This window comes from Antechinus flavipes, chromosome 5 (genome assembly GCF_016432865.1).
Source record: "Antechinus flavipes isolate AdamAnt ecotype Samford, QLD, Australia chromosome 5, AdamAnt_v2, whole genome shotgun sequence".
Classification (NCBI taxonomy): domain Eukaryota; kingdom Metazoa; phylum Chordata; class Mammalia; order Dasyuromorphia; family Dasyuridae; genus Antechinus; species Antechinus flavipes.
This window is the reverse complement of record NC_067402.1, coordinates 200756937-200772872: the sequence shown is the minus strand read 5'-3', so window position 1 is coordinate 200772872 and position 15936 is coordinate 200756937. Positions and strand designations below refer to the sequence as shown.

Genomic DNA, 15936 nt, shown 5'->3' with positions numbered 1-15936 from the left:
AAATTGTCTGTTCATATCCTTTGACCATTTATCAATTGGAGAATGGCTTGATTTTTTATAAATTTGAGTCAGTTCTCTATATATTTTGGAAATGAGGCCTTTATCAGAACCTTTAATTGTAAAGATGTTTTCCCAGTTTGTTGCTTCCCTACTAATCTTGTTTGCATTCGTTCTGTTTGTACAAAGGCTTTTTAATTTGATATAATCAAAATTTTCTATTTTGTGATCGGTAATGGTCTCTAGTTCATCTTTGGTCAAAAATTTCTTTCTCCTCCACAAGTCTGAGAGATAAACTATCCTATGTTCCTCTAATTTATTTATAATGTCGTTCTTTATTTCTAGGTCATGGACCCATTTTGATCTTATCTTGGTATGTGGTGTTAAGTGTGGGTCCTTGCCTAATTTCTGCCATACTAATTTCCAGTTATCCCAGCAGTTTTTATCAAATAATGAAATCTTATCCCAAAAGTTAGAATCTTTGGGTTTGTCAAACACTAGATTGCTATAGTTGACTATTCTGTCTTGTGAACCTAACCTTTTCCACTGATCAACTAATCTATTTCTAAGCCAATACCAAATGGTTTTGGTGACTGCTGCTTTATAATATAATTTTAGATCAGGTATAGCTAGACCACCTTCATTTGATTTTTTTTTCATTAATTCCCTTGAGATTCTCGACTTTTTATTGTTCCATATGAATTTTGTTATTTTTTTCTAAATCATTAAAATATTTTCTTGGAAGTCTGATTGGTATAGCACTAAATAAATAGATTAGTTTAGGGAGTATTGTCATCTTTATTATATTCGCTCGGCCTATCCAAGAGCACTTAATATTTTTCCAATTATTTAAGTCTGACTTTATTTGTGTGAAAACTTTTTTGTAATTTTGCTCATATAATTCCTGACTTTCCTTTGGTAGGTAGATTCCCAAATATTTTATGCTATCAACAGTTATTTTGAATGGAATTTCTCTTTGTATCTCTTGCTCTTGGATTTTGTTGGTGGGTTTGACTGATTCTTACTGTTTCGTTGAGTCACTCACTTTTATTTGTTCAATTCTAGTTTTTAATGAATTTTTTCTTCAATTAGCTTTTTTACCTCCGTTTGCATTTGGACAATTGAATTTCTCTCTCTCTCTCTTTCTCTCTCTTTTTTTTAAATAACTTTTTATTGATAGAACTCATGCCAGGGTAATTTTTTACAACATTATCCCTTGCATTCACTTCTGTTCCGATTTTTCCCCTCCCTCCCTCCACCCCCTTCCCCAGATGGCAAGCAATCCTTTACATGTTGAATAGGTTACAGTATATCCTGGATACAATATACGAGTGCAGAACCGAACAGTTTTCTTGTTGCACAGGGAGAATTGAATTCAGAAGGTATAAAAAATAAAAGAAGAAAAACAAAAATGCAAGCAGTTTATATTCATTTCCCAGTGTTCTTTCTTTGGGTGTAGCTGCTTCTGTCCATCTTTGATCAATTAAGGCTCTCTTTATCAAAGAGATCCACTTCCATCAGAATACAATTGAAACTGAATTAGTTCTCTTTATCGAAGAGATCCACTTCCATCAGAATACATCCTCAAACGGTATCGTTGTTGAGATATATAATGATCTCCTGGTTCTGCTCATTTCACTTAGCATTAGTTCATGTAAGTCTCGCCAGTCCTCTCTGTATTCATCCTGCTGGTCACTCCTTAGAGAACAATAATATTCCATAACGTTCATACACCACAATTTACTCAACTATTCTCCAATTGATGGGCATCCATTCATTTTCCAGCTTCTAGCCACTACAAACAGGGCTGCCACAAACATTTTAGCACATACAGGTCCCTTTCCCTTCTTTAGTATCTCTTTGGGATATAAGCCCAGTAGAAACACTGCTGGATCAAAGAGTATGCACAGTTTGATAACTTTTTGAGCATAATTCCAGATTGCTCTCCAGAATGGTTGGATGTGTTCACGTTTCCACCAACAATGTATCAGTTGGACAATTGAATTTTTAAATGAGTTTTTTGTTCACTTGATTCCCCCTCCCCCACCCCGTTTCACCAATTTTATTTTTTAGGGAGGTGTTCTCTTTTCCCATTTTGCCAATTTTTTGAATTCTTCCAAGAGAGCTTTTGAGTTAAAGACCAACTCATATCACCTTTTGAGGCTTCATCTGAAGATGTTACCCTTTAGTGTCCTCGGGATGGAGGTGTGTTCTTCTCTATCTCCATAAGAGCTCTCTATGGGCAGAGCTCTTTTTGCCTTTTTGCTCGTTTTAAAAGATTGAAGTCTGCTTTTAGGGGAAAAAGGAGACTATCCCAAGCTGCTTCTACAGTGTGAAGCCACGATACTGCTGGCTTCCTTCCTGTGCTGGGTGGGAGTGGCTGGGGTTCAGGGACTCACTATTTGCTTTCTATAGTTGCATTAAGAAGTCTTACAACTAGTCTGCTGATCCAATGGCTTCTGAACCAGATACTTTAAAGTAGAAGCTTCTGTAGCCAATATTGCTATATTTTGGCTAAGAGCAATATTCACCAGTAGGGAGGCCTCTCCGCCCTAGGTCCCTGTGCTGTGTCTGTGCTTAAGGCCGCCTCTCCCTCACCTCTGACTGAGCCAGACTTTTCCTAAAGTTCTTCCAAAAAATCTTCTGCTGTAAACTTGTTACGTTGCAAACATCTGTGGATTCTGTCACTCCAAAACCCGCCCGGCAGCTTCATCCGCCAAGAAGAGCTCAAAGACCTAACTACTCTCTGCCATGCTGGCTCTTCCCCCTAAACTACCCCCTCCCCAAACAAAAGAATGAGTGGGTCAAACAATAAATCATAGAAACAATCTATAAATTCATCAAGAGAAGGACAATAATGAGATAACATATCAAAACTTATGGGATGCAGCAAAAAGTTGTTCTTATGGGAAATTTCTTAGATCTAGATGCTTATACTTGGCTAAAACAGAGAAAGAAGACATCAATGAACCACAACTTGCATCTAAAAAAAGGAACAAATTTTAAAATCCCAATTAAATACAAAGGTAGAAATTCTGAAAATCAAAGGAGTGATTAACAAAAATGAAAGTAAGAAAACTATTGAACTAGCAAATAAAATTGTTTGTTTTATGAAAAACCAACAAAATAAATAAACCTTTGGTCAATTTGATTAGAAAAAGCAAAGAAAAGCAAAATACCAGTATCAAAAATGAAAAGTGTGAACTTATCACTAATGAAGAGGATATTAAAGCATTAATTAGAAGCTCTTTTGCCCAATTGTATGCCAATAAATCTGATAATCTAAGTAAAATGGATGAATGCTTACAAAAATATAGATTGCCCAGATTAAAAGGAGAGGAAAAATATATAAATAATCCCATTTTAGAAGAAGTTATGGGAGGATTCTGGGAAGATGATGTCATAAGTAAATTTCAAGTTCTTCAGATTTCCCTCACAAACAGAACAAATTGGTTCAGCATAGCAAACACAGACTGGAGAAAAATCAAGACAACTTGGGGGCAGAACAAGAGTTCTGTTGGGATAACCCAAGAAGATCTTTAGAAAGACCCCAGGCCAGGGATTAACCAGTATGAAGTATAAACACCTCTGGTCTAAATCCACAGAAACAGAAAGTGAGGAACTTTGAGGCTAGCTGAGTTTGGCTAGAGTCTCAGCAGGAATCACAGAAACTTTCACCTTCTGGATTGTGTGTGGAGTTGGGGATATGAGTCTAAGAAAACTGAAGGAATCTTGGCTGATGAAGAACACCAAGCCCAGCTGTGTTACAAATACATGACCTTGGGTAATAAGAAGCCAGTATACGCAGTAAGTGCAGAAGCAATAGGGCAAGGATGCTGCTGGATATGGGCACTTGCTTGGGGGTGGTGATGCACACTTTGCTTTTTGGTTTCGGGTTCTAGGTCAGAAGGGAGAGTTTAATTGAGGCTAGAGACATCATTCCCTCAGCACACGGTTTATACTGATACTTCTCATTTAAAAAAAAAATGCACAGGCAAAGAATTTGATTATAGAAACTTACTATGGGAATAAGGAAGCCTGGGATTCATTTTCATAGGACACTGAAGAAAGTTTTTTTTTCCCCCTCCCTACCCAGAGAGAATTTATAGAACTCAAAAAAAAATTAAAAACCAAATGAGACATTGAGAAAAAAACAAAAACAAAAAACATCCAAGAAAAAGAAGAGGACTATGAAAAAACTTAACCAACTAGAAAAGGAGATATAATATATAAAAACACATAAAGATGAAAATAACTTTGAAAATTAAAATCAAGCAAGGGGAAACCAGTGAGACCAAGAAATAAGAAAACACTATAAAGAATAAAAAAAAGAACAGGATGTGAATATCTTATAAAATAAAAACCCCAACAGATCTAGAGTATAGATCAAGAAGAGAAAATGTAAGAATTGGACTATCTGAAAGCTGTGACCAAAAAAAAAAAAAAAAAGAACTTGACATAATACAAGAAATAATCCAACAAAAGTATCCTGGAGTGATAGAACATGAGGGGAAAGTAAAAACACAAAAAGATCCACTGATCATTATCTTAAAGAGATCCTTTGTGGAAATCACATAGGAATATTACTGCCTAATTTCAAAACCCTATATCAAAGAGAAAATTTTGCAAAAAACAAGGAAAAAAAATACAATTCAAATATGCTGAAGCTACACTTAAAATTGTACAGGACTTAGCAACAGCCACAATAAAAGACCACAGGTCCTGGAATCACATATGCTGGCAATCAAATGGAACTTTGACCTATGGCCAAAAACAACATATCCAACAAAATTATCTATAGAACATTGAATGGAAAAAAAAAAAAAGGACATTTAATGAATTTGCAGATTTCCTGGACTTTCTTTCACCCAAATCTGAATTCAATAGAAAATTTGACATATAAGAGCCAATATCAAAAATTAATTTCAAGGAACGTAATAGTGACAAATTGTTTAATGTTTTTTGGAAATGTATACCATATGTGTAAGACTGATATCAGCAATTGGGTAGATCAAAAGAAAGAATGGAGCAGAGCTGAGTATGATCTTACTTGAAAAATCAAAACTATCTAGGAAAAGGTAAAAAAACAGCAATTATGTTATATAAATAAGGTCCAGAGAAAGATAGACACAGAGACAGAGAGGAGAAAAGGGCTTGCAGTTCTGAAAACTTAATCATATCAGGAATAAATAGGCAACGCTACATATATATACCATGAAGGATACAGCATTCCAAAATCTCTAAAGAAATAAGGAAGGAATGGGCAGAGAGGAAGCAAAGGGTAAGGAAAGAAGACAAGAGAGGGATCCATGGATGGGGCAGGGGGGGGAAAGGAAGGGAAGGAGATTAAATAATAGTAAGGCAAGTTAAGAAGTTGAATTAATGCAAAAAGGCAGCAGGATTGGGTAAGAAGAAATATACACAAACACTATAATAAGGATCAGGAATAGAATTTATCAGGAAAAAAATGATCTTACACAATGTCAAACTTGAAGATTTAGTCGAAAGAAATCTGCATTATATGCCAGTCATATTAATATTGTTTTAGATGAATGTTTACATATGTATGTATATACACACACACACACACACATATATATATCTGAGCCTATGTAAATATATATGCATATTGCTCTATATATGTGTGTAAATATAGATATATATATATATGGGTTTGTGGGTGGGTGTGAATGTATATGTGTGTATGTGTGTGTGTGTGTGTGTGTGTGTGTGTGTGTGTGTGTGTGTGTCTACCTAACTATAGCCTGCTTGGGGGATGAAAGGGGGAAAAAAAAGAAAAAAAATTTAAAGTACATAGCAAAGAAAAAAAAAAACAAATCTATAAGTAAACAAAGAAAAGAGGGACAATTGTGAATAATTTCTTCTACTATCATATATATCCTTTCTTGAAGTGTAAATTTATTGTTATATATTTTGAATCCTCCCTGATGTTCCTGCTGGGCACATGACAATGTTCTATTTTGTTTTGTTTTTCTGTTTCTTTTTCCTATTCTAGTGTATACACACACACACACACACACACACACACACACACACACACATTATTTTGAAAAATAGGGGAAGAAGAAATCCTACCAAATTTCCTTTATGACACAGATATGGTGTTCCAATCCAGGAAGGATCAAAATAGATACAGAAATTATGGAGCAATTTCTCTAATGAATATTAATGCAAAAAATCTTCAATAAAATATTAGCAAAGAGATTACTTCCTTTTTTCAAATTTATAAGACTACAATTTTTTCCCAACTGATAAATGGTCAAAGGATATGAACAATTTTCAGATGATGAAATTGAAGCCATTTATAGTTATATGAAAAAATGTTCAAATCACCATTTATTGAGAAATGCAAATTAAGACAACTCTGAGGCACCTCACACCTCTCAGATTGATTAAGATGACAGAAAAAGATAAATGATGAATGTTGGGGGGATGTAGGAAAGCTGGGATACTAACACATTGTTGGTGGAGTTATGAAATGATCTAGCCATTCTGGAGAGTAATTTAGAATTATGCCCAAAGGCTAAAAACTGTGCATATGCCCTTTGACTCAGCAGTGTCTCTACTGGGCCTGTATCCCAAGAGATCTTTAAGGAGGAAAAGGGACCCACGTGTGCAAAAATGCTTGTGGCAGTCCTTTTTGTAGTGGTAAGGGACTGGAGAGTGACTAGATGCCCAAAAGGAACTGGAGAGTGAATAGATGCCCATCAATTGGAGAATGGCTGAATAAGTTATGGTATATGAATATGATGGAATATTTTTTTATAAAATGATGAGAAGGCTCACTTCAAAAAAGCCTGGAAAGACTTACATGAACTAAAGCTGAGTGAAGTGAGCAGAACCAAACATACATAGTACACATTAACATCAATATTATGTGATGATCAACTATGATGGACTTGGCTCTTTTCAACAATGCAGTGACTGAAGGCAATTCCAATAAACTTGGATTAGAAAATGCCACCTGCATCTAGGAAAAAAACTACAAAGATTGAATATGCATTGAAGTATAGTATTTTCGCTTTTTAAAATTTTTTTGGTTTGTTTGCTTTTTCTTTCTTATGTTTTTCCCCTCCTTTTGTTCTGATTTTTCTTGCACAACATGACAAATATGGAAATGTTTAAAAGGATCGCACATATTTAATCTATATCAGATTGATTGCTGTCATAGGGAGAGAGAAGTTAAAGGAGGGAGAGAAAAAAATTTGGAATACAAAGACTTACAAAAATGAACGTTGAAAACTATATTTACATATATGTGGAAAAAATAAAGCAGCAATGTGCTTGGAAAATATTTCAGAAGGCAAAAAGATATAAACTTATAGCCAGGAATAAAATGGACATCTAATGATATAGAAGTCTTCCAAGTATTCCTGATGAAAAAACTAGAGCTGAATAAAAACTGGATTATAACCCAGGAGTTTTGATGACTCTAACTAAAGAACAGTCACTAATCATATGATGTCAATATGGAAATAGGTCTCTAGTAGAATGTCCTAGGGATGTGTGTCTGGTTCTATATTTTTAAACATTTTTATCAGTGATAAAAGGCATGGGTGGCATTCTTAAAATAATTTGTATTATTCAAAACCAACACAAATAAATAATATTGGATGACAGAATTAGAATCCCAAAGAGAGCTTGACGAACTATAACAATTGACTATCAAATTCACTTTAACAAAGATAAACATAAATGTAAAGACTTAAAACTTGGTTTCACAAAAACCTGCAGAGTCAATTTAAGTTAAGCATTTTGTTTGGCAGAGAGATGACACTTTTTTCAAGAGAGCCACTGGAACTTTGATCAGAATTACCAAGCTATGTATATTATCACCTTGGCAAGACCTAACTGAAAGCTAATGAAAAATGGAATAAGAAACTATAGGAATTTTGCTTTTAGTTCAGTAAAATGACCTAGTAGTTATGAAGATTAGTTCAAGACTTTAGTGAAGCTAAATCACTCTAATTTTAGACCAGCTTTTGGAAAACAGAAATTACAATGAAAAACCAGTACTGTAATTTAAAAATGTAGAGAACTGTATACATAGGAAATTTAAGACTGAGATAGAAGGCTAAGAGATCCATATCATTAGGGAATGAGGAGATAAGAATCCCATTATACTTTGCCTCAGATCACACCTGAAAAATTATATGCTGATCTGAGTGCTAGGAAGTACACACTGATTAAGTTGAAAATTAGCTACAGAAGGGTGAGCCTGATATCTAATTGCTTCCAATTTATGCCATCCTATAACCGCCTGAGGGAATTGGTGTTTTTTGTCTTGAAGGAACTAAAACTTAGTAAAACTGAGAGCTCTGTTTAAATTCTTATAAGGTTTATTACATAGAAGAAATGAAGACATATTTTGGTTATCTCCAATAGGTAGAAGATGCACAAAGAAAAATTTAGCCTTAATTTAAAGACAAACTTTCAAATAACAAAGCTATCCAAAACTGTAAGGGACTGTTTCAGGGGATTGTGCTTTTCAATGGAAGCCTTTAAGCAACAGGCTAGATGATCACATATTGAGTATGATAAAGCAAAGGAATTCTTGTTCAGATAGCCTAGCCTCTGAGGTCCCCTTCCAATGCTGCAATTCTGTAATTTCACAATTCTATTACAGGTTACAATTCTCTAACAGATATGAAATGTCTAAAGCAAAGTCTAACAAGATTGTTGTCTTTTTATACCATAATGATTTGTCTCTATCAGCATTCTATTTCAGTCTTAAATATATGAAATATGCAGAATTCTCCAAATAAAGTGGCCAACATCCTGATTATTGTGAAACCAACTCAAATTATTTGAAATCAATATTCTGTAAGAATTTTTTTTTAACCTACTTGATGCACATGTGTTGCTATGTCCTCATTTTTAATGATGACTATTAGTGTGTCAGTCTCCCTGTGCAATGCCTGACAGAAATGCTGAGGTTCAATTTCTTTGTGACCCTCTTTCCTCAGTAAACTCTGAAACACAGGAAAATAGCCATGTTAGCAAAAATAACATATTTCATTAAAAATAATACAAATACAATGGTTTACAAAACTTGTCAAATTATGTTCTAGCAAAGAAATATAAATAGCTTTTACTTTTTACTATCAATTATGTGATGATATTATATAAAAGTAACCTTTGATTTAGTACCTTTCTGACAAAGGCATGACTATAAAATATTAAGTTTTTTTTAAAAAGAACAATGAAAAATTTTATAATCAAATGTATACTGTCCCCTTTCAAAGTAGTTATCTTGGAAGACTTTTCGTTCAAAAATTTTCATTATTGCCTTCATAATATATTCAGTTAAATAACTTGCCAATCTTTAGTTATAATAAACCAAATACTACTCATCTATTTTAAGATATCTGGTGCCTATAGGTACTTTCAGAATTCCTGAAATTTAAAGAAAAAAGAAAGTATGTTTCTTATCTTATGATGTCATACCCAATCTACATTATTCCTGTAAAGAATAACTACTGTTATTCTAAGCACAGACCTTTCCCTGAGAGGCCTGCAAAATTCATGTAAAATACTAGAGTAAAGTAATGAAAGACACAACAAGATGGACATGGATGACTAGTTTTTAACAGCCTGCAATAAAAGAGGAACTAAGAAATTAAATCAAATCTATAGTATTTTTTCTCTTAAAAAAATGAAAATAAATTTCTAAACAAGCAGATAGAACTCTTACAACTAAAGATGGAAAACAAATATCCACATGAGAATATCTAATGAATGAATCAAGGTTATTAACTCTTCTACTTGACTGATAGTCTTTTTTTTGCATTATGAGTTTCCTATTCTGGTCCAATTCCACTCAATTGCCACAGTGATATCCCTAAAATGCAAAACCAAAACTACTGGGGAGAAAAAATGGTAGTCCTTCACTGAACTAGACAGATCTTCTCTTCTACAATGGATGAACTGCAAAACATTAACATAATCACAGAGAAAGAGAAAAACATGAAACAGGATAATCTATCAGGGGTCCTCAAACTATGGCCTGCAGGCCAGAAGCAGCAGCTGAGGACGATTATCCCCTTCACCCAGGGCTATGAAGTTTATTATTTAAAGGCCCACAAAACAAAGTTTTTGTTTTTACTATAGGCCGGCCCTCCAACAGTCTGAGGGACAGTGAACTGGCCCCTTATTTAAAAAGATTGAGGAACCCTGATGAAATTGTGGATTATGCAAAGTTTCAAAGCACTGATTAAAAAAATCCAAATATATAATTCACTTATGGCTATTATTGGACACAACAAAGGCAGAGCATTATAATATTAATTAGAGTATTAATCTTTTAACAGATTGTACACAAGACCTTGATTTAGCTAAATATTCTTTCCATATTAATCAGCTCAATATTTAGCTATGTGGCATAATAAAATTTTAAGTATTTTTCTATTTATTTTTTTAGATGGAATAATATAACATCCAAAAATGAGTCTCTTAAAATACAAATATTTACCAACTCTTACCTTTCCAGAACCTAAACAAAACTGTCCTGCTTTAAAGTAATGCTTTCTGTTCCAAAAGGCATATTATGTATTCCCAACAAAGCAATACAGAATAAAATTCTGAAAAAGGTTAAGATTAATAAATTAAATTGGAAATCTGGTTTACTTTCTAGTTCTTCCTAAAGTCAATTCTTCCCAGGATGGAAACATTATTCAGTTACAAATACTCAAAAGGATTTATAATAAGTTAAAGAAAACATTCCCAGCATACAAGAAAAAATGAAATTCAAATTGAAATTTAAAAATGGTGCCAAACACAAGCAATTCTCCATTAACTTTACTAATATTAAACTGGAAGACCTTTGAAGGAAAAGAACGTCTTTTGCCTCTTTTTTGGCACAGTACCTGGCATGTAGTATATACCTCAGCATTATATCTATGTAGATTACATCATCCCAAAGTCATGTCTGGAAATTCTAAAATTCTAATTAGATATAAGTTAGTCAAATTGATGATGCTCGATTTTATTTTTATCCCTGGTATGGATATGTTAAGACTGTCCCTACAAACAGCAGTACCACTCCACTCCACACCAGTTTTCAGAAGAAGCCAACTGCACTACCTAAATTGTATTGTATAATTTGAAATATGTGAAGTAAACAGTATGATTCAAACCAAGACTGTTGAGATTAAATAAATCAAAGTAAAGGAAAATATAAGAAAAAGTTGATGCCTTACCCTTGTTCTTATAAAGAATGAACTATCTTCTGTTTCAACCAGGCAGAACAGGAAGGCGCTTTTACAAGCTTCTTTTATAACATTTTTTAGTTTGACGTGCAAATTGGAACACAAATCTGTAATCATGTGTTCATAGGAAGCCATCCTTCTTGGGAAAGATGCTATCTTCGGCGATGTAGTCTTTCCAGAGTTAACACTCAGATCATTAACTTGGTAGTTCCTTTGGCTATTATTAAGCATCACCTTATTGAATTCAGCATATTCACTAAGAATGAGTGAAATGTCATTCCGAGATTCTTTCAGCTTACTATCATATTTCAACTTATTGAGGTGGAAGGAAGTGGCTGGATCTCTCTCTGCATTTGGAACAGTTCTACTCTGGCTACACTTGTCTTGTCTAGAAGAGGAAAGACTGTTAAAGTCACTATGCTTTTGACTTTTTGTGTGCCAGTTTGAGGTATGTTGTCTTGGTTCCGAGTGTACAATTGTTACTAATAGAGGGCTTCTGCTTCTAGAGGTTGGATGTGTAACTGGAGTCTCAGTTACTTTTGTCAAGGGAAAGACTCCAACAGTTGTCTGAATATGTGATTCCTTTGGCAAAGGATTGGAAGAAGTAGTAGAAAGCTGAGATTTCCCATTCTTTACCATTTGTTTTAGCTTATGTGCAAACCTCAAATATTCTAGATCCAAAGTATTCTGGGTAGGATCATCTGTCACCTGCCAGGTACTTGTCCAGGAGCTGATCAAGCCGCACCGAGCTGTGACACAGGGGTGCTGCTTCAAGTTATGTAAAGTCCTAGTGGTGTCTTTAAGCTTCTTAGTTACAGTAAAATTAGTATAAGTCCTGGGAGTGCCATGAAGATCTCGGATTTTAATGTAAAAGGGTACATACTTATCCCCTTTCTTTAATCCAGTTGACCAGCTTTTTTGTTTGGTACCTCCGTTTGCTGCTTGACCTTTATGAGAGTAATTCCAACTCTCTATGTCACTACTTGTTGTTATAGTTCTACTATCCATCAAAGTATCATAATCAGTTACAGAAGCTTCTTCCACTTCATTGGGATGATTGGTTCCCAAGGGGCAAGGATCATCTAACTGCAATTGGGAATGTTTAATATCCCCAAAACATTCTTGGTCAGATTCTCCAGAAAGTGACTCGTAATAAATTTCAGTGTTCAAGTTCATATCCATATTTCTATCAGGGGATTTTATATCTTTCTCAGTTCCAATTCCCTCTCCTGCACTCTCATGTTCTACAAGCTCTTTAGCGGCCTCCCAAGGAGGTTTCTGAATAATTGAAGCAGAATGTTCTTCCTCTGTGTTTTTGGTTATGTTAGCCACATTTTGATATGTACCATCACATACCAGGTTAGATTCTTTGGTGGCAAAAATGCCACTTGACTGATCTTTTGTTTCACATACTGATGAAGCTTCTTGATGAACCTGTGTGTTCCCTTCCCCTTTTGACAATGATATGAGGCTTGACCCTAGGTTAGTTCCTTTAAAATTGATGGATTCTTCATGTAAAGTAGAAATAACTTCATCATTACTGAGAACTCTAGACTCTGAAATTCCATGCTCTTGAAATGTCTCTTCATTTACTTGTCCTGAACTACTTATATGTGAGGCATCATCCATGGAAATACAAATATCTGGGTTCTTTGAGGGTCTACATATAAAATCAGATTGGTCAACTGAAGTCAAATCCAGAGACGACTTATGTAAATAATCATATTCACTTTGTCCGTGTAAATCCTTTTTACTGTCTGAAGGGCTATTCTTATGTTCCAATGAATTGTTTGTCAGGTTTGATTCAGTTGAAGAATGGATTTTTTCAGCTACAGATCTATTTTCTATTAACTTTCTAAGACAAGGTGGAGATTTATGGGTATCCAAGCCAGTATGTGTTGAATTCAAACTTTTGATTTCCTCACTAGTTTGTTGCAAAGGATTCTCGGATCTTTCCAAATCCTGAAAAGAAGTCTTAAAATCCTCACACTCTGCAATAGAAGTAGTCTGGTTTAATGCTGTATCACAACACTGAAATTTCCCCTGGAAAAATCTAGCATCATCATACTTATTTTGGACTACATGGTCTTCTGCTGCTCTTCTATGAATGAGTAAAAGACTTTCTTTTTGTTCTGTATAATCAATTAAGGGCAAAGCCATTTCAGAAGAAAGCTTTGTAGGCTTTCCCTGTGTAGCAGTCGGCTTTTCTCCTGGTATCCCAGGACTGTCAGATGCGTGATCTTCTTCTCCTGAAGATAAATCTATTGACTGCATCTGGGAGGCTTTACTAACCTCCTGAGATATTGTATCATGAAGCTCTAACATCTGAAGGGGCATATCCTGAGATAGTGGTGTTTCTTTAGATGGCACTTGATCATCAGGAATTGAAGCTGGTGATACTGGCTCAATTAAGGCACCATCAAAGGGTGAGTTAGTGATAATATTAACTTCCTGTCCAATCTCAAGTGCACATGGTTCCTTAGTAAGTACCAAAGTAACTGGATCCAGAACATCTCTTTTACACTCTTTATTTTCTAATGGTTTTGGCAACACTGCAGTATGAAGTGAAGAATAGTCAGAAGAATTAGTTTCTCTCTTTTTGGGGAAAGCTGTTACTGGCTCAATTATTTCTTCAGCTACAACTTGAAGTTCCACATTCTCTAGTGGAACAGCCTGAATCTGCATAATTTCATCAGACTGTGCTTGGTCTCGAGGACTTGTAGGTGGTGATATTGTTAGCGCTAGTTCAATATCTGAATCATCTGATAACTCTATGCTGACTGCCTCTCTGCCCAAAGATATGCAAGTTTCTTTGGTAAATGCCACGTTGACTGACTCAAAATTCATTCTTTCACTGTTTAAGTCACTCCCATTTGTCTCCTTTTCTAAAGAGTAATTTAATTTAGTAGCTCCTGATGAGATATAACCAGCTGAAGCTGTTTTTTTGCTTTCCAAAGGTGCAAAAGTAGGTGTTAAAACAATTTCTTCAACCTGAGCTGACTCTATAACCTCTTCAGAAGATATGCTATAGAGTCCTGGAGTCTGTAGAAATGTGTCTTGAGGTAGTTTCATTTCCTCAGAGGTTGCCTGATCACCAGAACTGACAACTGATGAGACCGCCTCAATTAACACTGTATTAGCTGATGATGTTGACAGTGGAATGGGAACTTCCTTCTCAAGTGAACCAGTTTCTTTAGCAAGAGTCTCTCTAGCAACAGAAGAGGTACAGAGGTATTTAGTTCCTGTTGATACAGATGGTGCCATAGATGGAATATCTTGGAGATCCTGATTTGTAGATGAAGCATTTTGTGCTTGGGCTATTTCATGGAAGGGGATTTGTTGTCTAAGACTTTCAACAGGTGATACTTTTTTAATTAGTTCTCTATCAGAGTCTGGCATTTTATCAACTCCATTAGCAAATCCTGTTTCTATAGGTAGACAGGCATTTTTTTCAAAAGTGAAAGTAATTGGTTCCAAATTGATCATTACATATTCCAAGTCACCATCTTTGTTTTCTAATGACTCCTGACTCTCTGTTACTTTGTTTCTGGGACTACTATGTTCTGTTATGTTCTGTAATGGACTTGCTTTTGTGCCTAGTGCTTCATAGAGAGAGTCTTCTCTGTTTTCTAAAGCTCTGTTCACAGAAATTCCACAGTTCATTGTCTGATCATTGATCCCATTTTCAGAGACTGCTCCTGAGTTAACAAGTTTCTGTGAATTTTCATTTTCATCAGCAATAGAAGGTTCTCTAGTTTGGGTACTTGCATTACTAGAAAGCACAACATTAGGTGTCTCTATATTACTTGGTAATTCCTGTTCCACTCTTTTTCTAATTACCTGAAATGATAAAAGTTTAGAGTTTAGTATGTCAAATATCAAAGGGTTTTATTTGTGTATATGTTAAAGCAGCAAAATGTAAACTGCTTGCAGGCAGAGACAGCTTCATTTTTGTCTTTTTCCCAGCACAATAGCATAAATTAGGTGCTTTATAAATGTTAGCTAAAAAGTAAATGACCATTAACAAGAAAGTTTATGAAAAAATTATGATATATTAATATAATGGAATGTCATTATGTAGCAAGAAAACAACAAATTTCCAGACACACATGGGAGACTTCTTACTAGTGAACCAGGTGAAGGAGAACCAAATAATAATATGAATAATAACTACCTCTTACTATAAACTGTGTAAATCACTAAAAAGGAAGCCAAGTTGTGAGTAATTCACAGATTAAGGATCATGGCTCCCTTTTCATGATAGAGAAGTGGAGGACTACTAGGGTGAAATGCTACATTCATTATAAGATGTAATCACCGTAATAGAAAATTGTGCAAAATTGTTTTCTTTGCCATGATAGAATTTGTTAATCCAGTTAGTGGTGGGAAAAGAAGTCCAAAAATGACTTCCATGTAAAGACAAAAATCTAGAAAAACCAAAAATGTTTGTCACCCTCTGTCTGCTCTGCTTCTACTCATGTACTACTAAACAGAGATGGAGAAAATTCTAAGACTACTGCCTAGGCACATTATAAATTTGTGTTACTCAATTATAACTGGGCCTTCATTGCACAAGCAAAACAATTCTTTCATTCCTCCCTAATTTAATTAATTCCCAACCTCTTGCATGGGAAAAAAATGAAGGCCTTTCACCTTGAACTCTCTCTTCGGACTTGCTATTAGCTGCTGCCCATCCCCACCTCCTGTGATA

At 34.9% G+C, this 15936-nt stretch overlaps 1 protein-coding gene across 2 annotated transcripts in view; it reads right to left on the bottom strand.

The window, feature by feature from the left end:
* TASOR2 (transcription activation suppressor family member 2) overlaps positions 1–15936 on the bottom strand; it is a 114237-nt gene that overhangs the window by 15341 nt on the left and 82960 nt on the right. For both annotated transcript variants that reach the window (XM_051961853.1, XM_051961851.1), the window contains exons 18-19: positions 11217–15065; positions 8865–8990 (exon numbers count right to left, since the gene is read on the bottom strand). In XM_051961853.1, coding sequence (XP_051817813.1) covers positions 8865–8990; positions 11217–15065 — 3975 coding nt within the window. The remainder of the gene's footprint in view (positions 1–8864; positions 8991–11216; positions 15066–15936) is intronic.